This window comes from Silene latifolia, chromosome 11 (genome assembly GCF_048544455.1).
Source record: "Silene latifolia isolate original U9 population chromosome 11, ASM4854445v1, whole genome shotgun sequence".
In the NCBI taxonomy this organism is placed as follows: domain Eukaryota; kingdom Viridiplantae; phylum Streptophyta; class Magnoliopsida; order Caryophyllales; family Caryophyllaceae; genus Silene; species Silene latifolia.
In genome coordinates, this window is record NC_133536.1 from 14,276,282 (window position 1) to 14,304,016 (window position 27,735).

The 27,735-nt window shown below is 37.9% G+C and overlaps 4 protein-coding genes across 12 annotated transcripts; all 4 read left to right on the top strand.

Annotated features, from left to right (window-relative positions):
* The first annotated feature begins 27 nt into the window (after positions 1-27).
* Positions 28-3,853, top strand: LOC141611138 (uncharacterized). 2 transcript variants are annotated; one of them, XR_012528520.1, is made up of 9 exons: positions 28-145; positions 376-502; positions 645-701; positions 898-990; positions 1,348-1,426; positions 1,701-1,825; positions 2,641-2,790; positions 3,093-3,404; positions 3,693-3,853. XR_012528520.1 is itself a non-coding variant. In XM_074429591.1 (8 exons), the coding sequence occupies exons 2-8, from the start codon at positions 377-379 to the stop codon at positions 3,330-3,332; spliced, it is 870 nt and encodes a 289-aa protein (XP_074285692.1). In that variant the 5' UTR covers positions 28-145; position 376; the 3' UTR covers positions 3,333-3,572. The 2 variants fall into 2 exon arrangements, 1 of the variants encoding a protein (XP_074285692.1); XM_074429591.1 differs by lacking the exon at positions 3,693-3,853 and having other exon boundaries at positions 3,093-3,572.
* LOC141611135 (putative disease resistance protein RGA1) lies at positions 3,746-11,060 on the top strand. 2 transcript variants are annotated; one of them, XM_074429583.1, is made up of 5 exons: positions 3,768-3,853; positions 4,606-4,736; positions 5,414-9,430; positions 10,045-10,234; positions 10,538-11,060. In XM_074429583.1, the coding sequence occupies exon 3, from the start codon at positions 5,459-5,461 to the stop codon at positions 8,849-8,851; it is 3,393 nt and encodes a 1,130-aa protein (XP_074285684.1). In that variant the 5' UTR covers positions 3,768-3,853; positions 4,606-4,736; positions 5,414-5,458; the 3' UTR covers positions 8,852-9,430; positions 10,045-10,234; positions 10,538-11,060. The 2 variants fall into 2 exon arrangements, with proteins under 2 accessions (XP_074285683.1, XP_074285684.1); XM_074429582.1 differs by lacking the exon at positions 4,606-4,736 and having other exon boundaries at positions 3,746-3,853.
* A 701-nt stretch (positions 11,061-11,761) lies between these two features.
* On the top strand, positions 11,762-26,966 carry LOC141611136 (uncharacterized). Of its 7 annotated transcripts, none has more exons than XM_074429586.1 (5): positions 11,762-11,882; positions 12,246-18,563; positions 18,734-18,790; positions 18,880-18,947; positions 26,439-26,966. In XM_074429586.1, the coding sequence occupies exon 2, from the start codon at positions 16,531-16,533 to the stop codon at positions 17,941-17,943; it is 1,413 nt and encodes a 470-aa protein (XP_074285687.1). In that variant the 5' UTR covers positions 11,762-11,882; positions 12,246-16,530; the 3' UTR covers positions 17,944-18,563; positions 18,734-18,790; positions 18,880-18,947; positions 26,439-26,966. The 7 variants fall into 7 exon arrangements, 6 of the variants coding, with proteins under 6 accessions (XP_074285687.1, XP_074285689.1, XP_074285688.1 ...); XM_074429588.1 differs by lacking the exon at positions 11,762-11,882 and adding an exon at positions 11,899-11,945; XM_074429587.1 differs by lacking the exon at positions 11,762-11,882 and adding an exon at positions 11,940-12,010.
* Positions 18,958-25,363, top strand: LOC141611134 (putative disease resistance protein RGA4). The gene has a single exon (XM_074429581.1). It carries the CDS (start codon positions 21,517-21,519, stop codon positions 25,051-25,053), a length of 3,537 nt encoding a protein of 1,178 aa, XP_074285682.1. The 5' UTR covers positions 18,958-21,516; the 3' UTR covers positions 25,054-25,363.
* Positions 26,967-27,735: the final 769 nt, after the last annotated feature.

Below are 27,735 nucleotides of genomic sequence, written 5' to 3' on the forward strand. Positions count from 1 at the left end.
GCCCGGCCCGCCCATGGCCGACACAGCCCAGCCCAGTGAGCACCTGTCTCTAAGCCAGACCATTACACTCTCCCAGTCTCCCACTTCCCTCACTCCAAAAACAAAACCCGCGACGACAGCAACCAAAGACTAAGGCTGCATTCAGGTACACTACTAGATTCTAGGGTTTTATACTTCTTCGTATAGTTCATCTTTTAATTGGGGAAAATTTATTTGAATTTGTAATTGACCTGCTGTATTAATTTCATGCTGTAATTTTATATATTGTCTGTGTAATTTGGGTATATTTTAATGGAGAAATCAGTTCAAATTGGGGAAATTAGTACTAAAACGGTATGAATAATCTGACATTTGGTCATTTTCAATGTTTGATAGAATGGTAGGACTATCTAGAGGAGAAACGAATTTTAGAAGGGGTGGTATTGCGCAAGACCTTCGTTGCGACGGCCGAAACCGGTTATCTTATCGGCCTGTTAATGTTGAGACCGGTGTCATTCCGCAGGTAACTTTATCATTCTTGTAGAATGAAATGCTTTTTCAGTGTAGATTCGAGTTTTTGTCGAATTCAGTTTGTTAGTTAGTTGCATTGTTGTATAATTGGGGGTATAAGTTGATCCTTGTTTTTGCCATTAAATCTATGATAGGCAAACGGGTCGGCTAGAATCAAGATAGGTGGAACTGATGTTATTGCAAGTGTGAAGGTAGTGGATATTAAATTTCTGTGTTTACTCCCTCCGTCCCAATCATTTGTGTACCTTGGTTATAATACCCTTCACAAAGAATAAAAAAGGTAAACAAATGATTGTGACGCATGAAGTACATTTGAGTAAACTGGTTTTTTAATTTTTACTCCGTTTTGTTAAAGGTTGTTTATAATGTATTTGAGGCGAAATGCAGGCTGAACTCGGTAGACCTAGTTCTTCTCGACCTGATCATGGAAAGGTTTCAATACACGTTGATTGCAGTGCAACAGCTACACCAATGCATCAGGTATGTAGTTTGTTTATTGTTCTGTTTCTGATGAATATTTGTTATCTTATTTGAAGTAGTTCATACTGAGTTCCCTTGCGTTGTTGAAGTCTGAACTGATCGACAATGTTTATTAGCATTTACATAGTTTAGCTGTGTTATCTTCTTTACAGATTTATTGCTGAATTTTTTGTTTGAATTTATAGATTCTCTTTTAAGCAATAGAACACTTCCAAATTCATCCTCCCTTTCAAACTTTACAATTCGATGATTAAACTCTTGAGTGTGATCCGCTTCGTACTTGTGCCCTTGTTTTAGTCTCCCCTTTATTTGATTCCTTTTTTGGATAACTAACTTAAATTGGGGCACATGTCACAGGGCAAAGGAGGTGAAGAATTGTCGTCAGAACTGGCACTTGCTCTACAGCGAGGCCTATTGGGAAGTAAAAGTGGAGCTGGTAGGAAATTTTGTTCAAAAGATCTATGTTATATTACCGATACATTAATGGTTGATTTAGGGAATTGAAATGAAGGATTTCATAGTTTTAAATCAAGGTCGAAACCAAAATGCAAATGCTCTGTAAAGGTCTTGAAAATTACTGCGGCTTCATTTAGAGGTGATATTAGTCATATTTAGCGAGATTAGGCTGTAAGAGACCAAGAGGGGATACTGTGACCGTGACTGCAACCGAGATTTAATATGATGGCAATGATTCTAACGCATATTTTCAGGGGCTGGAATTGATCTTTCATCTCTGTGCATTGTCGAGGGGAAGACCTGTTGGGATCTATATATAGACTGCCTTGTGGTCAGTTCAGATGGGAATTTGCTGGATTCCTTAGGTGCCGGCATCAAGGTTATCATTCACTTGCCTATCTACTGATGAACTGGATTCTGCCACCTTCTGTCAAATTTTGGCATTTCATTTCTCGCACTTTACCTAGGCTATGTTTCAGGGGATTAGTATAGAAGGTTAAAATTATAAAAGGTTATAGACTTATAGGTGATTTAATTCCAACCCTTTGGAAGATATAGAAATTAGCTGGAGCAAAGAGAAATGTGTTCTGTTTCTCAAACTGCTGTCCTCGTATCCCACTCCTACAGTGATGTAATAATGATTTGCTTCACGTGATAACTAATTCTTTTGTTTGTCAGTCTGTCTTTTCCTTATTCCGAGACCTCAAGTTTTCACTATTTAGATGCATGGTAGGTTTGGAACTTGAAGTATTATACTCCTTCCCATTCTTATTTTTCTTCCCATTTCATTTTTTTGGGAACTCCGCCTGGGAGTGTTTTCAGGCATTCACTGCCGGTCCCAAGCCCGGAGAAAGGAGGAGGGTTGCGTTAGGGCACCAAAGATAAAAATAAAAAACTTGGTCACATTTTATGGACATGAACCGGAAATATGTTGAAATATTTGAATTTATTATAAAAGTATCACAAAATATAATTTTCGACAAAAATAAACAACATATACACCACAAAAAACCCGGTCATAGTGTCGCCTTGGAGACCGCGTAAAAGCAAGTGGGATGAAAATAGTGGATGAGAGGGAGTATAATGTACCAAATCTAATGCAGCTGTCACTGTGAAACTAATCCTAACATTATTGTTACATCTAATTAGTTAATGGGGCATCTGCTTATGGATTAAACTCCTATGTTTGTGCAGGTTGCTCTGAGCGATACAGGTGTACCACGAGTTCAGGTGATTGCCGCTGACGCTAGTTCTTCAAGTGATCAGCCAGAAATTGATGTCAGTGACGAAGAATTTCTACAATTTGACACTTCCGCAGTGCCTGTCATAATTACATTGATAAAGGTTTCAAATTTTCTTTATCATTCTAGTATGAAGAATACCCACTGTATCCTAGTATTGTTGCTATTTGACTTTGGTGATCAAATAATATGAACTTTGTCAGCCATTATATCACTTTTGATCAAGGACATACCGAAAGAATCATATCTGCTCATTAATTCTCGTTTATAATGCTGTTGATCAAATGGCTGATGACCAAAGTCAAATGAGAACAATATAAATCGGTTTACAGAGGATTTGAATAGGCTCATTATTTCTCATTTGCCTTCTACACCATAGTAATGCTAATTTTGATGTTTGTTTAGGCAGGAAAACACTATATAGTAGATGCAACTGCAGAGGAAGAATCCCAAATGAGTTCAGCTATTTCCATCTCTGTGAACCGTCAAAGTCATATTTGTGGCCTAACCAAACGGGGTGGGGCTGGTCTGGATCCAAGCATAATCCATGACATGATCTCTGTAGCTAAACATGTCAGTGAGCAGTTTCTAAACAAGTTAGATTCTGAGATAGCTGCTGCACAAGCTCGTCAGGAGGAATCATGAAATGCAGTTAACCTTTATACCTAGAGTTCTTATTTCTACTCTCTAATGGTGATTTTAGGCGTAGGGATTAAGGTGAGATTTGTTAGTCTGTAACTTTTGAAATGCTAGTCAGGTTGAAAGAAATATTGCTAGTCAGGTTGAAAGAAATATTGCTACATGTGTACATTATAAAATGTTTGTTTGTGTTGAGAAATTATGGTACTAGTACGGATTTTCCGGGCTTTAAACTGTTAAGGGATATTCTCTACAGTATTTGGGTTCCCTATGAGAGCGATTGAATATTTTTCCTGTTCTTTATTCACCCGCGCCCGTGAGATTAAATAGTCTTGACTTATGACTGTTGGCCTTTCTGTGCAACAGTCCACTAGTAGCGGAAGAGAGGGTTATATCGTAGAGCTGCTACGATAGCTTCACCGGGAGCTGCCCCGCTTGACAGCGCGATTGAATGATCGTCTTTACCAGATCTTCGGTTCGGACAAAAAAATCATTGCTTTCCGAACAACTCGTGGCTGACAGTTATGGTCAGTCAACACTTTCTTCTTTTTTTTTGCAAAAGGAGTGGTACACCTTATAAAACACAAAAATGGGGTAAACTTGTTGACAGTTTGGTAAATAACATATTAAGTGTAATTAGTAACTTCCGGCCAAAATAGTAGATTGACATATTCTGGGGTGATTTCCTTACATAATGTTATGGGGGAAAATAATTTCTTCTCTATGGTTGATTTTAAAGTATTTCCCACCATATAGTTAGAGGTAGGGTTGGATAATCCAAAGCAAGTGATATGGAAAAAAAATTTAAACTTCCTTAAATAAGAGATTGTAAAAAAATAATTCATTGCATATAATTTCTTAACTCCTTGTTTAATAATTCATAAACTATTATTATTTCACATAATTATATATAATGCTAAATCTAAATTATACTTAGGTTTACAGAATTTAAAATTCTAGTAATTTATAAATTATTACTCATTAATCTTATTTTATGATATATTAAAATTAGGGTTATTTAATGAAAATACTCTCAACTATTGGGGTGCTTCTCAAAATATTACAAACTGTATTTTAACTATCATTATACCCAACTATTACACTATTTATCTTCTAACAGAATGTCCCCTATATTAACCTGTAGTAACAGGTAAAAGCTAAATGCGGGACCCACCTTTCTTCAACTTCATCTTTTCCTCCGTTACAATGTTAATCTGCAAAAAAATTTCAATTTATTCCCTCTCATTACAATGTTAATCTTCCTCCTCCTCCATTACAGTGGTTTGGGGTCGGCTGACATGAATCATCCTTTCGAACCGTCCATGGGTGAACGCACGCCTCAAAATGCGAATAAAAAAAGGGGAAGATGAAAAACAAAAAAGAAGAACGAAAATGTAATGGAAGGTCAAGGTAAACTTAGGGGTTTTAAAATCGTATTCCGGCTTTCTTTTATAAAAACTTAAAATTTAAATCGAGAGAAAAGATTAAAACGATTTTTAAAAACCGCAATAGAATTAAGGATCCGGAATGAACCAGGTAAAATCTATAGGAATTCTTCTAATTTAATTTCATAGTTAAACATGCTAAATTGCTAATAACTACTCCCTCTGATCCAGACAGATGATAACATTTACCTAAAATGAATGAACCACACCAATGATAACATACCCTATTTGACATGAAAAATAACTAAATTGCTTTCACATCCACTACCTATTTACAACTTTACCACTCACTCACCAACTACTTATTTAATCCACCTAAACCCATGTGACCCCAATCAATATTTCCTACTTTACCCCTCACTTTTCCACCTTTTCTTAAATAATCACTTTTTGCTAATGTTTATATCTGTCTGAATCGGAGGGGAGTACATTTTACTAACATCATCCACTATTATGAATATGAATATGATCTAACCGAACGCCAGTCCTACTAGCCTACTTGGCATTGACATATCCATGACAAAAGTCTTTACCAAGTCAACAAAATTTACAAACGCGTATGTGGTATTGTGGTTATGAAATCTTGCCCTCTCTATTATTGCTTATTCATTTATCTGACATCTTGCATTTACAAACATACAGAAAAACAAAACAAAAACTCAGAGAGATCATTCCTTTCCCACAATCATGGATCTTTCAACAACGTTGTCTTTAGTTCAAACTATCCTTACTGCTATCCAAACTTTGGGTCTGATGCAGTCAGTGTGCTCCATCTCTTACTGCAAATCCGAGCTTGATGATCTCCAGAACACTGTCCAAACCGTCAGAGCTGTTCTTGAGGATGCTGATGCCAAGCAGGACTTGCTCAGCAGCCAGGAGAAGAATTACATTCAAGAGCTCAAAGATGCTGTTTACGACGCTGATGATGTGTTAGATGAGTTCCTAACCCTTGCCAAACAGAAGCAACTCAGAAGCAACAAGGTGATCTCCTTTTTTTTCCGGTTTAAGCTTCTTATTCACAGACTATCAAGTAAAGTCAAAATGGTTAACGACAAGTTGAACAAAATTGCCACTAAGAGTGATAAGTTTAGTTTTAAGGTTGACTGTAAACCTATGAAATTTACAAAGGAGGAGACTTCTTCTTTTATATGTGATAAAATCATCGGAAGGGAGGAAGATGTGGAGAAGATTATAGGTGTCTTGTTGGGTTCTCACACTATTGATCATCCAAATGTTTCTTTGCTTGCCATTATGGGGATGGGAGGTTTAGGAAAAACCGCTCTTGCCCAACTTGTGTTTAACGATCCTAGGATCACTGAGGCATTCCAACTAAAGAGATGGACTTGCATTGCTGATCAGGATGAACAGCAGTGGAGCTTGAAAGCGTTTATAAGGAAAGTGGTGAAAGGACCATCCATTGATGATAAGTCGTCTTTGGAGGAGATACATCATGAAGTTAAGAAGCAACTAGGAGGGAGAAAATATTTGCTCATCTTAGATGACGTGTGGACTGAAAGTTATGATCAATGGCAGCAGTTTGAAGGGTATTTGAAGGTAGGGGGAAGGGGGAGTTGGATAATTGTAACCACGCGTTCAAAAACAACTGCCCAAATGATTGCAGGTGATCAAATGCATGAGTTGCGAGGTTTGTCAGAATCCGATTCATGGCATTTGTTTGAAAGGATGGCGTTTCAAGCAGAAGAAAGAGATGATGAACTAGTTAAACTTGGCAAAGAAATTGTTAAAAAGTGCACCAATGTCCCCCTTGCTATTAGAGTGGTAGGAAGTCTTCTGCATGGTCAATCCAAGTCTAAGTGGCTGTCATTTCATGAAAAAGGGTTAGACTCTCTTGGTGAAAATAATGATACAATAACCCGCATACTGAAGTTAAGTTATGATCAACTCAACCCTTCTTTGAAAGCTTGTTTTGCGTACTGTGCTATCTTTCCCAAGGATTGGCGGATTAGTAAGCAACTGTTGATTCAACTTTGGATGGCACAAGGCTACATTAATTCAGAGAATTTGGGCGAGGACTACTTTCTTATATTGCTTCAAAGGTGTTTTTTCCAAGATATGTATGAGGATGAAATCAGGAAGATTGTATGGTTTAAGATACACGATCTTTTGCATGATCTTGCTGAAAAAGTAGCAGGCGGAGAAATTTGTAGGATGAGTTTTGATACTTCCAGTGTGGGTAAACGAGTTCGCCATGTCTCTTTTGCACCACATATGAGTTTTGATACTTCCAGTGTGAGTGACTCTTATGCACAACATATCTTCAATAATACTCATATTCGTACGTCGCTTCAACTTGAGGGTTATTTTGAGGAGTGTAGAGTGGACCAATTACTAGCAAGTAGTAAAGCAATACTGAAATGGACATGCTTAAGGTCTTTAGATTTGAGTTATTCAAAGGCCAAAAGTTTACCAAAATCAATAGGTAAACTGTTGCATCTGAGGAGTTTAGACCTCTCATACAATCGTGATCTGAAAGTTCTTCCAAAGTCAATAACAAAGCTAGTAAATCTCCAAACTTTGAATTTATATAATTGTAACAGTTTAAAACAACTCCCAGCTGATGTGAGCAAGCTAGTTGATCTAAGCACCTTAGATATAGTTGGCTGTCATGCACTGAGTTATATGCCAATGCCGGCAGGCATAGGTATGTTGACCAATCTGCAAACTTTATGCCAATTTGTGGTTGGTGCTCGACCAGGTTCAACTTCAAAGCAATGTTTTAATGGGTTGAAAGACCTATGTCACCTGAATAAATTAAAAGGGAGTTTGAGTATTCAAATTGCAGTACTTAAGAATGCAAAATTTGTGAAGGAAAAACATGGCGGGGGAGGCTATTTATGGAGTAAGGAACACCTAGAGACTATTGTCATTAACTTTAGACGCGGGGAGGAGTATGGAAGCATGGAGTCTGAGCAAGCACTACTGGAAGAGATGCAGCCTCATCATGATATCAAGACGTTGGAGTTGAATGGGTATCATGGTGAGACGATACAGAGATGGCCAGGGAAGAGGGATAACTCGGTGTCGTTTGATTTCCCTAATCTTGTCTCTTTGAAGATCCAAGATTGCAGCAAGCTGCTCTATCTGCCTTGGCAGATTGGGAAACTTCCCTACCTTAAAACGCTAGATATTCTGAATTTGTCGAATATGGAGTATGTCATGGATGGAGACTCAGAAATACTTGTCTTGGGTGAAGGATCATCCTTTTTTCCCTGCCTCAATAAGCTTGAGATTTCTAAGTTGCCCAAGTTAAAAGGATGGTGGCGTAGATCAGAATTAGGGTCACATGTGGTCCATCTTAATAACAGTGCAAGCAGCCAAGAAGGACAAGTAGAGTGGGTATCATCTCCCTGTTTTTCTCTACTAAAGAATCTCACTATAGAATATTGTGAAAAGATGGTGTTTGTTCCTTTTTGTCCGCAACACGAGCATCTCGTAATATATGATTTCAGAAGAACTATGACGTTCACACCTTGTCACCAGCCACCGTTGTCATATCCGAAATTGAAGAGACTGGAAATCAACAATTTGGAGTGGCTGAAATCAATGCCAATCGAGTACTCTCAATTTCTTGTACAGATACGTATACTGAGTGATGAGAGAATAGAGAGCTTGGGAGAAGTAAGGGAGTTGTTTCAGGCCGGTTTGTTGTCTTCCCTGCGAACCCTAATCATTGGAAGTTGCCCCAAACTTAAGAGCATGGGAGGATGGTTGGAGCATCTTTCTGGCCTGGAGAATTTGCATATACATAACTGTCCAGACGTGGAGTTGGGTTTGATGTCATGGCATAACATTGCTGCTACCCTTCAATTCTTGGCATTGGATGGAATTAATAAGATGGAGGAATTGCCAGAGGGGATGCAGTACTGCACTTCCCTCCGTGATATTATCATTGTGGATTTACCCAAACCGAAATCTGTGCCAAAATGGATGCCCAAACTCACCTCTCTCCAGAAACTCCACATTGGGTGGTGTTCCGAGAGTTTCAGTGAAAGATGCCAACAACCGAATGGGGAGGACTGGCCTCTCATCCAACACATCTCAAATCTTAGAGTGACGTAGAGATTAGTCTTATCAGATACGGAGTAATAGATTAATAGGAAATAATTATTATCGCACTACTTTATATGTATTCGTGTATACTTCTACAGTGGCCAAGAATTACTTTTCTAAAAACAAATACACACTAGTGTTAATAATGAAAGTTTGGGATCTTAAGTAGCTCATGCCGAGTTTCCCTGCATTGTTGAAGTCTGAATTGATCGACAATGTTTATATTCTTTTGCATTTACATGGTTTTGCTGTGCTTTCTTCTCTACAAGATTTCTATAATTGCAAGATTTTTGTTTAAATTTCTAGATTCTCTTAGAAAGAATAGAGCACTTCCAATTTCATCTTCCCTTTCTAAACTTTACTATTCGTTGGTTTGGTCAAATTCTTGAGTGTGATCCGCTTCTCTATTGTGTGCCCTTGGTTTAGTCTCCCCCTTTATTTGATTCCTTGTTTGTATAACTTTCTAAAATTATCAGACATCACTTACTGAGTGTTAGCATATGTCATATGGCAAAGGAGGTGAAGAATTGTCATCAGAGCTGGCTCTTGCTCTTCAGCGAGGCCTATTGGGAAGTAAAAGTGGAGTTGGTAGGAATTTTTTGTTCAAAAGATATTTGTTGTATCATCAATGCATTAATGGTTAATCAAGGATATTGCAGTGAAAAAAAATTCATTGTTTTAAATTAAGGTCGAAACCAAAATGTGAAATGTTCTCTAAAGGTCTTGAAAATTAATGCGGCTTCATTTTGAGGTGATATTAGCCATATTTAGCAAGATTAGGCTGTAAGAGAGTAAGACGGGATACTGTGACCGTGACTGCAACAAGGATTTAATATGATGGCAAAAAGTGGAGCTGGTAGGTTGGAAGAGCCGGTACTGTGACTGTGACTGAAACCTAGATTTAATTCTAACCCTTTGGAAGATATAGAAATCAGCTGGACTGAAAGTGAAATTTGTTCTGTTCTCAAACTGCTATCCTGGTATCCCACTCCTAAAACGAATCAGTGATATAATATTGATTTGCTTTAAGCCGATAACTAATTTTTTTTGTCAGTTTGTCTTTTCTTCCTTTGGAGACTTCATGTTCTCACTATTTAGATGCATGGTAAGTTGGTAGGTTAGGAACTTGAAGTATTATAAATGTACCGAATCCAATGCAGATGTCACTGTGAAACTAATCTCAACACTGTTGTTACGTCTAGGTAGGTGTTAGAGCTTGATGGAGCATCTGCTTAAGGGATTAAACTCCTGTGTGCGATACAGGAGTACCACGAGTTCAGGTCATTGCTGCTGACGCGAGTTCTTCAAGTGATCAGCCAGAAATTGATGTCAGTGATGAAGAATTTCTACATTTGGACACTTCTGCAGTCCCCGTCAATTAAATTGACAGAGGTTCATATTTTCTTTATCATCTTGTATGAAGATTACCCCCTCTTTATATCCTTGCTATTTGACTTGGGTACAATGGTGTGAACTTTGACGGATATTATTTCGCTGTACACACTAGAGGCTAGATAATAACTGTTCTTTCATTGCAATATCCATATATTTGAAGATATTAGCTACCATAGTCGACATTGGTGCATGACGAAAGTCAAATGAGAACAATATAAATCAAACGAATGATTTAAATAGGCTCATTAATTCTGTTTTGGCTCCTACATTATTTGAGTGCCACTTTTGATGTTTGTTTAGGTCATTAGGTGGGAAAACACTACATGGTAGATGCAACTGCAGAGGAAGAATCCCGAATGCGTTCAACTATTTCCATCTCTGTAAACCGGCAAGGTCTTATTTGTGACCTAACCAAACGTGGTGGAGCCGGTCTGGATCCGTGCGTAATACATGACATGATCTCTGTAGCTAAACATGTCAGTGAGTAGTTTCTGAACAGAACAAGTTAGATTCTGAGATAGCTGCTGCACAAGCTCGTCAAGAGGAATCATGAAATGCTGCTAACCTTTATACCTACAGTTCTTATTTCTACTCTCTAATGGCGATTTTAAACGTAGGGATTAAGGTGAGATTTGTTAGTCTGTATCTTTTGAAATGCTAGTCAAGTACAGTAGAAATATTGCTACATGCTTGTACATTATAAAATGCTTGTTTCCGTCGAGAAATTATGGTATTACTATGGATTTTTCGGGCTTAAAACTGTAAGCGATATTCAATACTGTGTATTGGTTCCCTATGAGAGCGATTGAATCTTTTTCCTGTACTATGACATGTTTTGTTTTTTTATTCAGTGGTGCCCCCGAGATTAAATAGTCTCGACCTATGACTGTCGTCCTTTCTGTTGACAGTCCACCAGTAGCAGAAGAGAGGGTTATATCGTAGAGCTGCTACAATTGCTTTAGGCCTTCAGCGGGAGCTACCCCGCTTGACACCGAGATCGATTTTGCAATAAATTGATCGTCTTTACGAGGTTTTTGTTTTGGACAAAAAATCATTGCTTTCCGAACTAGTGGCCGAGAGTTGTAGTCACTCAAAAGTTTCCAATTTTTCAAACGGAGGGTACACCTTAAAAAACAATCTAGAGTGAACTTGGGACCTTGTAGATGTTGTAGGTCAAATGCACATCAGATGCATTCTTAATATATGGGGTAAATAAATGACAAATATGATAGATAAACAAATGATGAGACCCGCAAGGGTGAAGTTTAGTGGTTAAAATTTGGGTGAAATTTCCAGGAGACTCGGGTTCAAGCATCCTCAAGAGCAAAATCTTGTGGAACATTTTTAGCCTGAGTATTGGAGGGTTTATTCAGTGGACAGTACGCATCAAAATAGCGATTGCGGTTACCTCGACACAAAAAAAAAAAAAAAAAATGACCAAGACGGATAAAGTAATTTTAGCACTCAAATATAATACGTAGAGGATATTACACTCAAATTCGTAATTTATGAAAGATTTTTTCTACCTCTTTGCAAGGAAACCCAAATTACTTATCACCGTAATTTACAAAAACAAATTGATAAAGACAAATTCAATCCGGATTCAGATCAAATCAAGATTTAACTCCAGATTTTAATTACTGAGGTAATTCTTTTACCCCTTCTCTAGTTTTATTGTTTCGCACTCGCACTACGCATTTCGCTCGTTGTATGATTTTACCCCTCTCGTCTCCTTCTATGATTTTAACTAATTTCTGTGATCGCAGTAACACCGTATTACTCCCTCCGTCCCACTCATTTGTTTGAATTTGAGTAAAATTGATTGGGAAATAGATACATAATTTTAGGGAAAAAAATTGATGGGAAAATTAATCGATCTAATCAATTCGCTATATCTCTGTTCACATAGTTTCAATCAAATTTCAAAATTGATCGACAATATCTAATTGGTTGTATGCGTGTTTTTGTTCTGATAATTGATTTCATTGTTTTCCATTTCTAACTGCAGATCCGAGCTTGATGACCTCCAAAACACTGTCGAAACTGTCAGAGCTGTTCTTGAGGATGCTGATGCCAGGAAGGACTCTCTTAACTCCCAGGAGAAGAATTATGTCAAAGATCTCAAAGATGCTGTTTACGACGCTGACGATGTGTTAGATGAGTTCCTAACCCTTGCCAAGCAGAAAAAATTCAGGGGCGATGGTGATAAATTCACTGACAAGGTGAAGTCCTTTTTATCTCAGTTTAAGCTTCTTACCCACAAACTCTCTAGTAAAGTCAAAATGGTTAACAAAAAGTTGAACACCATTGCCACTAAGAGTGCTATGTATAGTTTTAAGATTGACTGTAAGCCGCTGAAATTTAAAAAGGAGGAGACTTCTTCTTTTTTTGTATGATCGAATCATTGGGAGGGAGAAAGATGTGGTGGAGAAGATTATAAGTTTGTTGTTGGGTTATGTTAATGTTGATCAACAAAATGTTTCTCTGCTTGCCATTATGGGGATGGGAGGTTTAGGAAAAACCGCTTATTAGAGATATATTAGGTTAGGATTATATTGTTAGAGATAATATAGGAAAAGATATAACTGAACGAGGTTGTCATTATTAATGAATCGGTTTACATTATATAGTAGACCGTCTTGGAGGATACTCCAAGAATATTCCTAAATATCCTAAATGATAATATTTTGATAACCATAATATTATCTTTCCACATAATAATATATTTCCTAATATCCTATCCTATTTAATATTCTATTCTAATATTAAAGAAAACAATACTACTACTAATAATTAACTAATGAAAGGTGCATACGGCAGATTTATGAACGAGATACCCGCCGGAGATGGTATAAGACGATCATCTCCGGCCGGCGGAGTAAACACGTTTTTGGAGCAAGCGGAAGTGTTTTTGAGAGGAGCGAAGTGTTTTGAGAGGAGCGATTTTAGGCTGATACCATGTAAGATAGTATGATACGATATAATGAGGTGCTCTTTATTAATGAAATAGTCACGGTATTTATAATACAATGACTTAAGTAATATTCCTAGCATATTCCGGAGATATTATGATATCCATAATATTCTCCCTTATATCTTTTCCTATATTATCTCTAACAATATAATCCTAACCTAATATATCTCTAATACCGCTCTTGCCCAACTAGTGTATAATGATCCTAGGATTAGTGAGACATTCCAACTAAAGAGGTGGACTTGCATTGCTGATCAGGATAAAAAACAGTTGGATTTGAAAGGGAATTTAGGGAAGGTAGTCAAAGGATTTTCTGTTAGTGATAAAATGTCTTTGGAGGACATACATCATAAAGTTAAGGAGCAACTAGGAGGGAAAAAGTATTTACTCGTGTTAGATGATGTGTGGACTGAAAGTTATGATGAATGGCAAAAGTTGGAAGGGTTTTTGAATGTAGGGGGAAGGGGGAGTTGGATAATTGTTACTACACGCTCGAAAAAAACGGCCCAGATGATTGGAGGTGATCAAGTGCATGTGTTGCAAGGTTTGTCAAAATCGGAGACATGGCATTTGTTTGAAAGGATGGCGTTTCAAACAGAAGAAAAAGATGATGAATTAGTTAAACTTGGCAAAAAGATTGTTGAAAAGCGCACCAATGTCCCCCTTGCTATTAGAGTGGTAGGAAGTCTTTTGCGTGGTCAATCCATGTCTAAATCGCTATCATTTCATGACAAAGGGTTAGACTTTCTTACTGAAAGTAATGAAACGATAACCTGCATATTGAAGCTAAGTTATGATCAACTTAACCCTTCCATGAAAGCTTGTTTTGCGTATTGTGCTATCTTTCCCAAGGATTGGAACATTCGTAAGAAAATGTTGATTCGGCTTTGGATGGCATAAGGATACATTAAATCAGAGAATTTGGGCGAGGAATGCTTTCTTATATTACTTCAAAGGTGTTTTTTCCAAGATTTACGCGAGGATAAATTCGGGAGGATTATTTCGTTTAAGATACATGATCTCTTGCATGATATTGCTGAAAAAGTAGCAGGCGAATAGATTTGCAGGTTCAGTTTTGATACTTCTAATGTGGGTAAACAAGTTCGCCATCTCTCTCTTGTGAGTGACTCTTATGCACAACATATCTTCCATAATACTCATTTTCGTAGGTGCCTTCAAATCAAGGGTAATTTTAAGGATCGTAGAGTGGACCAATTACTAGCAAGCAAATCAATACCGAAATGGACATGTTTTTTTTTTTTTTTTTTTTTGTTTGACAACAAGCGTTGAATAACTTACATTATTCCAAACGTTACAAAGTAAGCTATTCGACAAAGTAGCGCCAGACACCTGACTACCACATCTAGTGCTACCGAGCCATACCTAGAGATAACATAAACATTAAAAAGGATTAAGACTACAACAAGGCTAACTAGAGCATCGAAGGTAAGATGGTGAAGAAAGGAGCAAAAGCCACAGGCCATGAAACGAGCTTCATACACACAGAAGGCCTCCAAAAACCGTCGATACATACGAGCCGCTGAGTGACAATAGCAAGATGTACTTACGCTCTTACGAAAAGAGCGTAGAAAGACAAGATGGTAGGCAAGACGACGAAGTCTGCCACCGATGGAGAGAACTCTCCTACACCTTAGAGATCACACCCTTTGACCGTAGGACGAACAGATCAAGAAAGCAGGCGTGCAATGTCCAACTCGAACACGAACACGAACCCTCGGAGACAGGACACCTATGCTCATAGTGAGCTGAGAAGAAACCATAACCCTAGTACGAGTAAAACACACGACGCTATGAGCCCCTCCAAAGATTAAGAGACAGGACACCCATAACCAAAAGGAGGTATTTATAAACATGAACAGAGAACAAAAAAGCAGCATGAAAAAAGGGACTTAGACCACCGCAACCGTCCAACCCAACGCCTCATCCTACCCAACTTAGACCCACCTGACCACACCTCAAAACAGACACCAACTACAACACTGACCCACTTCAGACGAGACCAAGGCGAAATCATCACCACAACCAGGGCAGGCAAAAGAACAGCCCGTCGACCCCAAAGAAACACAAACACCAACGATGGTCACCAGCGCACCCAAACGAAAATCCAACAACACCACCAAAACTCTTACATGCAACCACGAGCAGAGACCGAGGCAGAGACCAAAAACACGCAGAAAGGATCATAGACACTCCAACGAGACCCGTTTCACCAAACAGCACCTCCCAAGACCACCGCCAAACATGCAAACAGACCAAGCAAGGAAAACACAGACCGACACAAGAGGAAAAGGAAAAGGGACCGATAGGTGGAGGGAATGGGGGGATCACCAAATATGACTCTAATCACAACCACAAAGAGCAACAAAGAAGCAGACGGATGAGCTATACTCATCGACTCAGGCGGAAACACCAAACACCAAAGCCAACCCAGGAATGGGGGAATCACCCCTGGGTTGGGACCACAAGAAAAGGGCGGTGACAGGACGAGGAGACAAATGGGCGGGATCGACAGTGAACCAAGAGAAACCTGGGAAACCGCCAAACCGGGGGTGGCGAAGCAGCCCACGGGCCGGGGAACACACCCCGGAGGCACAAGCAAGACCGAAAGAAACAATGAAAAACAGGAGATCGTTTGGTAGCTGGATGACCACCGAGCAAACCACCACAGGCACCACCCACTAAAAACTCAAAACTACCCCGGAACATGAACATACCGATGATTCGCCAAGGAATCTGAAAGAAAATGGGATAAGTGAAAGAAGGTGATCAAAGAAGCAATGAGATGGGGTCGTTCGCCGGAGATGGGACAAGTGAAGACCCCATCTCCGGCGAAAGGGTAGCAACAGATGGGGGGATAGAATGTGGATGGAGGCAGCGGCGGCTCAAACTAATTAGGATTTTTTAGGGTTTTTTTTTAGAGAGGAAAGGGAGTGTTTTAGAGAGAGAATGATTAATGCTTTAATGGACATGTTTAAGGTCATTAGATTTGAGTTATTTAGAGGCCAAAAGTCTACCAAAATCAATAGGTCAACTTTTGCATCTCAGGAATTTAAACCTCTCATTCAGTCGCCATCTAGAAGTTCTTCCTAAATCAATAACAAAGCTAGTAAATCTCCAAACTTTGAATTTATATAATTGTAAGAGTTTAAAACAACTGCCAGATGATGTGAGCAAGCTAGTAAATCTCCAAACTTTGAATTTACATAATTGTAAGAGTTTAAAACAACTGCCAGATGATGTGAGCAAGCTAGTTGATCTAAGCACCTTAGATATAGCTGGCTGTGATGCACTCAGTCATATGCCAATGCCGGCAGGCATAGGTATGTTGACCTCTCTGCAAACTCTACGGAAATTTGTGGTGGGTGCTCGACCAGGTTCAAGCTCAAAGCACTGTTTTAATGGGTTGGAAGACCTACAACACCTGAATAAATTAAAAGGGACATTGAAGATTGAAATAGAAGTGCTTATTAATGCAAAATTTGTGAAGGAGGAACATGGCGGGGGAGCCTATCTAAGGAGTAAGGAACACCTAGAGACAATTGTTATTAACTTTAGACGGGGAATGGAGTATGGAAGCAAGGAGTCTGAACAAGCACTGCTCGAAGAGATGCAGCCTCATCATGATATCAAGACGTTGGAGTTGAATGGGTATCATGGTGAGACAATACCGAGATGGCCAGGGAGGGTGGATAACTCGGCATCGTTTGATTACCCTAATCTTGTCACTTTGAAGATCAACGATTGCAGTGAGCTGCTCTATCTGCCTTGGCAGATTGGGAAACTTCCCTACCTTAAAACGCTACAGATTTCTGAATTGTTGAATATAGAGTATGTGGCGGATGCGGTCTCAGAAACATTTGTCTTAGGTGAAGGATCATCCTTCTTTCCCAGCCTCCATGACCTTAAGATTTTTCGTTTGCCTAAGTTAAAAGGATGGCGGCGGAGATCGGAATCAGGATCGCAAGTCATCAACCCTAATGACAGTGGGATCAGCGGAGAGGCACATGTAGAGTGGGAATCATCTCCCTGTTTTCCTGTACTAAAGAAGCTCAGTATAGAAAGTTGTGACAAGATGATGTTGGTTCCTTTATGTCCGCAACTCGAGCATTTTGTAATACGGGATTTCAGAGGAGCTATAAGTGTTACACCTTGTTATCAGCCACCGTCGTCATATCTGAAATTGAAGAAGCTGGAAACCAACAACTTGGAGTGGCTGAAATCAATGTCTATTAAGTTCACTAAGTTTCTTTCAAAGATAGAAATAGGGTTTGATATGAGATTGGAGAGCTTGGGAGAAGTAAAGGAGTTGTTTCCGGCCTTTTTGTTGTCTTCTTTGCGAACCCTCTACATCAGCAATTGCCCAAAACTTAAGAGCGTGGGAGGATGGTTGGAGCATCTTTCTGCCTTGGAGAGTTTGTGTATACGAGAGTGTCCAAAAGTGGAGTTGGGTGGGATATCATGGCGTAACCTTGCTGCTACCCTTCAAACCCTGTTTTTGAAGAAATTTGTAGAGATGGAGGAATTGCCAGATGGGATACAGTACTGCATTTCCCTCCGATCTCTTTCCATTTGGGATTGTCCCAAATTGAAATACCTGCCGAAGTGGATGCCCAAACTCACCTCTGTCCAAACAGTCGAGCTTTTGTATTGTTCCGAGAGTCTCATGGAAAGATGCCAACAGCCCAATGGGGAGGACTGGCCCCTCATCTGACACATTTCAAAAGTTACAGTGGAGTAGAGAATGGTCTTATCAGATATGGAGTAGAATATAATATGACATTTTGGGAATATTATTATATTATCAGATACGGAGTAATAGATTAATAGGAAATCATTGTGTATTTGTGTTCTACCATTCTAGAGCACTTTTCTTTTTATTGTATGTTAATAACAATAGCACTATTGCATATTTGTCTTTATCATTGTATTTGTGTTTACCATTGTTACGTAATAAACTAGTGTAGATCCTGGACTTTTTTTTTTAACGTATTATTTATAGATTTTAAATTAATTTTCATGTTTTTCATCCTTGTATTTTGATTTGATAAAAAAAAATTAAAATTGCAAAAATTTATGGACGAAATAGAGTAATTTCATAAAATGTGTATTGTAATGAAAATATTTTATTTGCTATAAAGCCCATGTAGAGTGGGTTTCATCTCCCTGTTTTCCTCTAGAGTATCTCATATAAATTGCGAAAAGATGATGTCTGTTCCTGTATGTCCGGAAATCGAACGTCTCGTAATATATGCTTTCAGGAGAGATATGAGTTGCTCACCTCTTCATCAGCCCGCTGTCGTCATATCCGAAATTGAAGAAGCTGTTCCGCAGGTAACTTAATCCTTCTTGTAGAAAGGACTGCTTTTTCGGTGTAGGATTCGAGTTTTTGTCCAAGTCGGATGGTTTTTAGGGTGAAGTCAGTTAGTTAGTTGCATTGTTGTATAATTGGGGGTACAAGTTGATCTTTGTTTTTGCCATTTGAAATTTTGAATCTATGATAGGCAAACAGGTCGGCTAGATCAAGATAAGGGGGAACTGATATTATTGCAAGTGTGAAGGTAGTGTTACTTCTCCTTATTACAGTTGAATAAACAGAAGTTCTTTAATTTTTATTCCCTTTTGTTAATGTATTTATCGTGAAATGCAGGTTGAACTTGGTAGATCTAATTCTTTTCGACCAGATTGCAGTGAAACAGCTGCACCGATGTATATCAGGTAAGTAGGTTGTTTATAGTTCTGTTTCTGATGAATGTTTGTTATCTTAACTCAAGTAGTTAATGCTGAGTTCCCCTGACCTTTTGATGTCTCAACTGTCAACACTGTTTATATTCTATAGTATAGAATCAGTAATTGTGGATTTTTGTTTTGTTTAAATTTCTAGTTTATTTAGAACGGAATTATTTTTTTCACATACGGATTTTACTCTTTCACATACATTTTTTCATTAATTTCCCATCTACTACCCTTCTTAACTAAACCCTAAGCAAATTACCCCTATTTCGACCTTTTCCCTAAAATATAATTTAATTGTTCCAAGAACGTGAACAATTAATCATAATCCACAAATTAATGAAGGTAGTATGAGATTTTCATAATGAAGCTCGTATGCAGAGGCTGATTGTCCCTTTTCTATGCTATTTCTAGGATTAGTGATATGCTTATGTCCTCTTATGCTATACATTTTTGTTGCAGTACATGCCATACGATGTAGGTTATAATTCATTTCAATTTTGACATAATCTATCAAAAAACACTGTTTGAATAATATTTTTCAGTTTTACGGCTACTTATATAGTCTATGCAACCAAGTAAAGGGGAGGAGGTTTGAGAGGGGCCCGGTGGTGGCGGCGGGCGGCGGCATTGTGCGGCGGGTTTGGTTCGTGATTGGAGGGATGGTAGATCGATGACTGGGAGGAAAGGGATGAGTAATTGATTTTGAGCGAAGGAGATAGAAAAAATGATAAGGGTAAATCCGTAAAAAAACGTATGTAAAAGAGTAGAGTTCGTATGCGAAAAAGCACAACCCATTTAGAAACAGTAGAACACATTCAATTTCATCTTAAGTTTCAAACTTTACAGTACGATAATTGGGTCAAATCTCGAGCCTGATAATATTCCCATTTGATTTATTTTTATATATGCGTCTATTTTTTTATTGACAATGACCAAACTATTCTTATTGCCCTTATATATTTGTGAATATGTTGCTAATAGCAACATACTTTATATTGCATTAGCATATTCAATTTATACATGGGGCCATTCTAATTATTTTATAATATGCTAATTACCAAACACCGGTTCCTAATTCTTCTAATTTAATTTGATAGTCAAATATGCTAGTAAAACTTGCTAACCTATTTTGCTAGCATTATCCGCTATTATTAATTTGGGTTACTCAGAACGTGTTACGGTGTCCGACACGAAATTCCTAAATTTTTAGGACACGCCGACACGGTCAACGGTGTGTCTTGACAAACATAATGGACACGACACGGCAAAATTTGTTTCAAGTCTTACAACTTTTTTTATAAAGAAAATAAAATAAAATAAAAAAACATAAAGTTTGTACGAAAATAAAAATAAATTAAATTGTGTTCAAATTTCAAAGTAAAAATGTAGTGGCGTTTAGTGTTTACACAACTTGTATATGGGGAAAGAAATTACCCTTGAAAACTGTGAACTAAACTAATTAATAATAATAATAAAAAATCTCAATTTTTCTTCTTTTTTGTTCGGTGCACCTGTTCACACTTCTTCTCCCACACTTCATCTTCCACATTAAATTAAAAATAAATTAATGCTCTTCTTCTTCTCCCTACCCCTTGCAAACCTCATTCCTCTGCTACATCAAGCCCCGATCTAAGCTTCATAGTGGTCATATTTCAGTGAAGCCTTTAACCTAATCGCCATGTAAGCTGCCTTCTCATCCGTGTCAGTGTCGTGTCTATCAAGGACGTGTCAGACACGTGTCACGTATCGTGTCGGAGTAACACAGTTATTAATCTGTTTTCTGTTGTTTGCCAAACAAGGCCGTTAAGCAACTAGTGAAGTTTAACTAATACTTCCTCCATTCAACTCCACTCTACCACTTTGCTTTTTCACGTTTGTCAACGCGTGTTTTACGTGATAAATATCGTTAGCTACGTATTTGCAAAAATTATAAAAATTAGATATTTTTAATGTACTCGTAAAGACGAATCAAACAAGATCTCACATGAATGTATTTTCACTTATGTATTGAGAGAAAATCAAAATTGTATGTGTATTTGTGAATAGTGTAGAAAATAGAAATTGGTAGAGTGGAGTTTAATGGAGGAAGTAGGAAAATAGTGATCCCATTAATAAAGTTTTAATTTTTGTTGGAAATTTGGAAATTGAATAAATAAATAGAGGAGTATATTAAGTGGGTCCAATTAAGCTAGTACTCGTAATAAGTTGGCTAAACTATTAGAGTAAATTGTAGCTTAAAATTATTGTAAGCTAGTGACAACTAGCTTACTATTAGGGTTAGAGATGCTCTTACTGGACAAATTTACTTGTCAATGACAAAGTCTCTACGAAGTCAACTCTATTTATGAACCACATGATTGTGCTGTAAACATGTGGTTACTAATCTTTACAAAGTCTTTACCAAGTCAGCTGTCATCAGCCCTTCTACTTTCTAGTTTCCTACTTAATGGAGTAGAACTTTTAATCTGAAATCTTGCATTTACAAATTACAAACATAACCAAAAAAAAAAAAACAAGAGAAGCTCAGTGAGATCATTCATTTTCCACAATCATGGACGTTTCAACAACGTTATCCTTAGTTCAAACTATCCTTACTGCTATCCAAACTTTGGGTCTGATGCATTCAGTTTGCTCCATTTCTAACTGCAAATCTGAGCTTGATGACCTCCATAACACCGTCGAAACCGTCAGAGCTGTTCTTATGGACGCTGATGCCAAGCAGGACTCACTTAACTTCCAGGAAAAGAATTACATTCAAGAGCTCAAAGATGCTGTTTATGACGCCGATGATGTGTTAGATGAGTTCCTAACCCTTGCCAAGCAGAAGCAGCTCAGACGCAACAAGGTGAAATCCTTTTTTTCTCGGTTTAAGCTTCTTACTCACAGACTTTCAAGTAAAGTTAAAATGGTTAATGACAAGTTGAACACCATTGCCACTAAGAGTGATAAGTTTAGTTTTAAGGTTGACTGTAAGCCTCTGAAATTTACAAAGGAGGAGAGTTCTTCTTTTTTGTGTGATCAAATCATCGGGAGGGAGGACGATGTGGAGAATATTATAGGTGTCTTGTTGGGCTCTGTTAATGTTGATCATCCACCTGTTTCTTCTCTTGCCATTGTGGGGATGGGAGGTTTGGGAAAAACCGCTCTTGCCCAACTTGTTTATAACGATCCTAGGATTAGTGATGCATTCGAACTGAAGAGGTGGACTTGCATTGGTGATCAGGATGAACAAAAGTGGAGTTTGAAAGGGTATTTAGGGAAGGTTGTGAAAGGATCATCCATTGATGATAAGTCGTCTTTGGAGGAGATGCATCATGAAGTTAAGGGGCAATTGGAAGGGAAAAAATATTTGCTCGTCTTAGATGACGTGTGGACAGAAACTTATAATGAATGGCAACAGTTTGAGGGGTTTTTGAAGGTAGGGGGAAGTGGGAGTTGGATAATTGTAACTACACGTTCGAAAACAACGGCCGAAATGATTGGAGGTGATCGAGTGCATGTGTTGCAGGGTTTGTCAAAACCGGAGTCATGGCATTTGTTTGAAAGGATGGCATTTCACACAGAAGAAAGAGATGATGAATTAGTTAAACTTGGCAAAGAGATTGTTAAAAAGTGCACCAATGTCCCGCTTGCTATTAGAATAGTAGCAAGTCTTTTGCGTGGTCAATCCAAGTCTAAGTGGCTATCATTTCACGACAAAGGGTTAGATTATCTTAGTGAAACTAATGATACCATGACCCGCATATTGAAGTTAAGTTATGATCAACTTAACCCGTCCTTGAAGGCTTGTTTTGCGTACTGTGCTATCTTCCCCAAGGATTGGGAGATTGGTAAGCAAATGTTGATTCGGCTTTGGATGGCACAAGGCTACATTAACACCGAGAATTTAGGAGAGGAGTACTTTCTTATATTGTTTCAAAGGTGTTTTTTCCACGATTTACTCGAGGACGAATTCGGTGGGATTGACTCGTTTAAAATACATGATCTCTTGCATGATCTTGCTGAAAAAGTAGCGGGCGAAGAGATTTGTAGGTTCAGTTTTGATACTTCTAGTGTGGGTAAAAGGGTTCGCCATGTGTCTTTTGTGAGCAATCCTCATGCACATCACATCTTTGACAATACTCATGTTCGTACATGTCTTCAAATTATGGGTACACGTAGAGTGGACCAATTACTAGCAAGTAAATCAATACTGAAATGGACATGCTTAAGGTCTTTAGATTTAAGTGAATCAGATGCCAAAAGTTTACCAAAATCAATAGGTAAACTGTTGCATCTGAGGAGTTTAGACCTCTCATTCAGTCACCATCTAGAAGTTCTTCCCAAGTCAATAACAAAGCTAGTAAATCTCCAAACTTTGAATTTATATAATTGTGAGAGTTTAAAACAACTGCCAGATGATGTGAGCAAGCTAGTAAATCTCCAAACTTTGAATTTACATAATTGTAAGAGTTTAAAACAACTGCCAGATGATGTGAGCAAGCTAGTAAATCTCCAAACTTTGAATTTACATAATTGTAAGAGTTTAAAACAACTGCCAGATGATGTGAGCAAGCTAGTAAATCTCCAAACTTTGAATTTACATAATTGTAAGAGTTTAAAACAACTGCCAGATGATGTGAGCAAGCTAGTTGATCTAAGCACCTTAGATATAGCTGGCTGTGATGCACTGAGATATGTGCCAATGCCGGCAGGCATAGGTATGTTGACCAATCTGCAAACTCTATGCCAATTTGTGGTTGGTTCTCGACCAGGTTCAACTTCAAAGCAATGTTTTAATGGGTTGAAAGACCTATGTCACCTGAATAAATTGAAAGGGGATTTGAAGATTGAAATAGCAGTACTTAAAAATGCAATATTTGTGAAGGAAGAACAAGGCGGGGGAGGCTATTTAAGGAGTAAGGAACATCTAGAGACGATTGTTATTAACTTTAGACGCTTCGGAGAGGAGTATGGAAGCAAGGAGTCTGAGCAAGCATTGCTGGAAGAGATGCAGCCTCATCGTGATGTTAAAGCATTGGAGTTGAATGGGTACCATGGTGAGACAATACCGAGATGGCCACGGAGGGGGGATAACTCGGCGTTGTTTGATTTCCCTAATCTTGTCACTTTGAAGATCGAATATTGCAGTGAGTTGCTCTATCTGCCTTGGCAGATTGGGAAACTTCCCTGCCTTAAAACGCTACAGATTTCGAATTTGCCGAATATGGAGGATTTCATGGATGAAGATCCAGAAACACTTGTCTTGGGTGAAGGATCATCCTTCTTTCCCTGCCTCCATGACCTCCAGATTTTTGAGTTGCGTAAGTTAAAAGGGTGGTGGCGTAGATCAGATTTAGGGTCTCTCGTGGTCCATCTTGATGACAGTGGGAGCAGCCCAGAAGGACAAGTAAAGTGGGTATCAGCTCCCTGTTTTCCTCTACTAAAGATTCTCAGTATACAGCGTTGCAATAAGATGATGTTTGTTCCTTTATGTCCGCAACTCGAAGAACTCATAATATATGATTTCAGGAGAAGTATGAGTTGCAGATCTCGCCATCAGCTGACAATCAGCAACTTGGAGTGGCTAAAAGCAATGCCAATGGAGTACACTCAGTTTATTTCAGAGATAGAAATAGTGACTGATGAGGTTAGCTTGGGAGAGGTAAATGATTTTCTGACCTGTTTATGGTCTTCCCTGCTAATCTTACGCATCAATAGTTGCCCTCAACTTAAGAGCGTGGGAGGATTGTTGGAGCAGCTTTCTGCCTTGAAGAATTTGCGTATAGATAACTGTCCGAAATTGGAATTAGGTAGGATGTCATGGCATAACCTTGCTGCTACCCTTCAAGACTTGTTTTTGGGTGATTTCCATGAGATGGAGGAAATGCCAGAGGGGATGCAGTACTGCACTTCCCTCCGATATCTTGTCATCTGGTATTGTCCCAAACTAAAATTTCTGCCAAAATGGATGCCCAAACTCACTTCTCTCCAGGAATTCGAGCTTTGGCATTGTTCTGAGAGTCTGTGTAAAAGATGCAAACAACCGAATGGGGAGGACTGGCCCCTCATCCAACACATATCAACACTTGAAGTGAGGCGGTCGTAGACATAATGATCGCACTACTCACTGTACCGTGTGTGTGTTTACCATTGTACATTCTAGAGCAGTTTTCTTTTTATTGTATCCAAAAGAAACCTGACCGCCACCGATCTCGTCGCCCTTTCCGGGGGCCACACCGGCCAATGTGCTTCCTTCAACAACCATGTCTACCCTGCTCGTGACCCGACTCTAGGCCAAACCATTGACCAAACCTTGTACATTCTAGAGCAGTTTTCTGTTAATAATGATAGCACTACGTATTTGTGTTTACCATTGTACTACGTAACGTAATAAACTAGTTTATATTTAGACACTAGAGTTTTATTTTGTTTTACATATTACCTATAGATTTTAAATTAATTTTCGCATTTTTCACCCTTCTATTTTAATTTAAGAAAAAAATTGAAATTGCAAAATTAATCACCAAATTGAGTGATTTCACAAAAGGTGTGTTTTAATGAAAATATATTTTATTTATCCATCAAGCACACTAAAGTATCTCAGTATAAAATTCTTGTGAAAAGATGATGTTTGTTCCTTTATGTCCACAATTTGAACATCTCGCCTCGTTATCAGCCGCTGTTGTCGTACCTGAAATTGAAGAAGCTGGAATCAACAACTTGAAGTGGCTGAAATCAATGCCAATGGAGTACTCTCAATTTCTTGCAAGTATATTCATTCATAAGGGATGAGGAGAGAATGGAGAGCTTGGGAGAAGTAAATGAGTTTCCGGCCTGTTTATTGTCTTCCCTGCGTTACCTGAGCATTGATGATTGCCCTCAACTTAAGAGCGTGGGAGGATGGTTGGAGCATCTTTCTGCCTTGGAGTATTTGCGTATATCAGAATGTCTAGAAGTGGAGTTGGGTGGAATGTCATGGCATAAATAAAATATATTTTCATTAAAACACACCTTTTGTGAAATCACTCAATTTGATGATTAATTTTGAAGAGATGGAAGAAATGCCAGAGGGGATACAATACTGCACTTCCCTCAAATCTCTTTACATTATGAATTGTCCCAAACTGAAATACCTGCCAAAATGGATGCCCAAACTCACCTCTCTCCAAAAAATTGAATTTTGGTTTTGTTCCGAGAGTCTAATGGAAAGATGCCAACAACCGAATGGGGAGGACTGGCCCCTCATCCGGCACATCTCAGAATTTAAAGTTTGGTATAGTGGTACTGTGGTAGAGGATAGTACTTTATAGAACGGTTTTAATTTGAGTGTTTGTGTTTAGAAATTGGACTCTATTTGTTTAAGTTTTGTTAGACCTGTGGTGTTATGGACCTATAGTCATCAAATTGGACTCTATTTGTATGTCATCCGCATTTCACCGGTACTCAGGAGCATTGCATTCTGAATTGTGCTTTGTGCTTTGTGTTGTTCAGGCAACTCTCAGTGGCGTTTCACAGGTACTTGGTACATAGATTAACCTGTGCCAAGAAGCTAATTATGAGCATGCTAAGGCCAGGACACTCCTTCAGCTTCAGCTGTCATTTGATTTGGTTTTCGACGGAGATTTTAATACTTCTCACAACTGCAAAAATGGAAGCATTCATCTTATGGGAAACCTAGCTACGACTGGTGCACTATGTCTGTACAAATATATGGCTTGCATTTTTATTTCATTGGATTCTAGCTTAATTTGAAATTTATAGGTGCTGATATGCTATACTTATTATTCCACTCCCCTCTTTAGAAGTCCCTTTATTTTATTTGAAGAAGTTTGCTACCATAGTCGACACTGGTTATGTTGTCGTTATTTGACTTTGGTAGTCAAATGATATGAACTTCGGCAGCTATGACATCGTTGTACACTCTAGAGACTAGATATTTCACTGCAACTCTACATATATTTGAAGAAGTTTGCTACCATAGTCGACACTGGTTGATAACATGTTTGTTTATACACTTTACATATATTCGCTACCATATTTTTGAAGAATTTTTTTTTATCATTGGTTGATAACAAGCTTATTTGAAGAGATTTCTAAGTTCGTATCATTGCAATCAATCAATACTATATAGGAGTATTAAATCCAGAAATCAAGGGACTTCAATGTAATTAAAGAAAGTTATACAAATTAATTATACTATATAGTTTTAAATCACTAGCACCGTGTGATTGACCCGATTAAGGGATCTCAATGCAAATATTATATAGTTTTGGTTAAAATTAAATTATATAGAAGCTTGGTAATTTTCCTAAACATTTGTAAAAGACTAAATCATGGTCAATTTCCTTAAAATAAAATAATTAATTAAGATGGTCAATTTCAAGGGGGCTAAAAGAAAGAATATGCTTGGTAATTTTCCTAAATATTTATAGAAGACTAGAAGATGGTAAATTTCCTTAAAATAAAATAATTAATTAGTATAAACATGCACACTTATGGTATTAATTATTATCATCATAAAATTATATATTAAATTTAAAATCTATGCAATTTTATTAAACTTTATTATAGTTTAGTAGACGTATAGAGATGTTAATTATTTAACATACAAAAATATAATATAAGTAGGTTATAAATAATTCAAGAAAATTATATATTAAATTTAAAATCTATGCAATTTTATTAAATTTTATTATAGTTTATTAGATTTATAGAGATGTTAATTATTTAACATACAAAAATATAATATAAGTAGGTTATAAATATTTCAAGTTAGATTCCATAATAT

Excerpts from the sequence above, each read along its gene's own strand:
- LOC141611136 (XM_074429586.1), top strand. The coding sequence starts at position 16,531 with ATGCCAATGCCGGCAGGCATAGGTATGTTGACCTCTCTGCAAACTCTA.
- LOC141611138 (XM_074429591.1), top strand. The coding sequence starts at position 377 with ATGGTAGGACTATCTAGAGGAGAAACGAATTTTAGAAGGGGTGGTATT. Across the intron at positions 702-897 it reads ATGTTATTGCAAGTGTGAAG|GCTGAACTCGGTAGACCTAG; the intron begins GTAGTGGATATT and ends GGCGAAATGCAG. Across the intron at positions 1,826-2,640 it reads CCTTAGGTGCCGGCATCAAG|GTTGCTCTGAGCGATACAGG; the intron begins GTTATCATTCAC and ends ATGTTTGTGCAG.
- LOC141611134 (XM_074429581.1), top strand. The coding sequence starts at position 21,517 with ATGGACGTTTCAACAACGTTATCCTTAGTTCAAACTATCCTTACTGCT.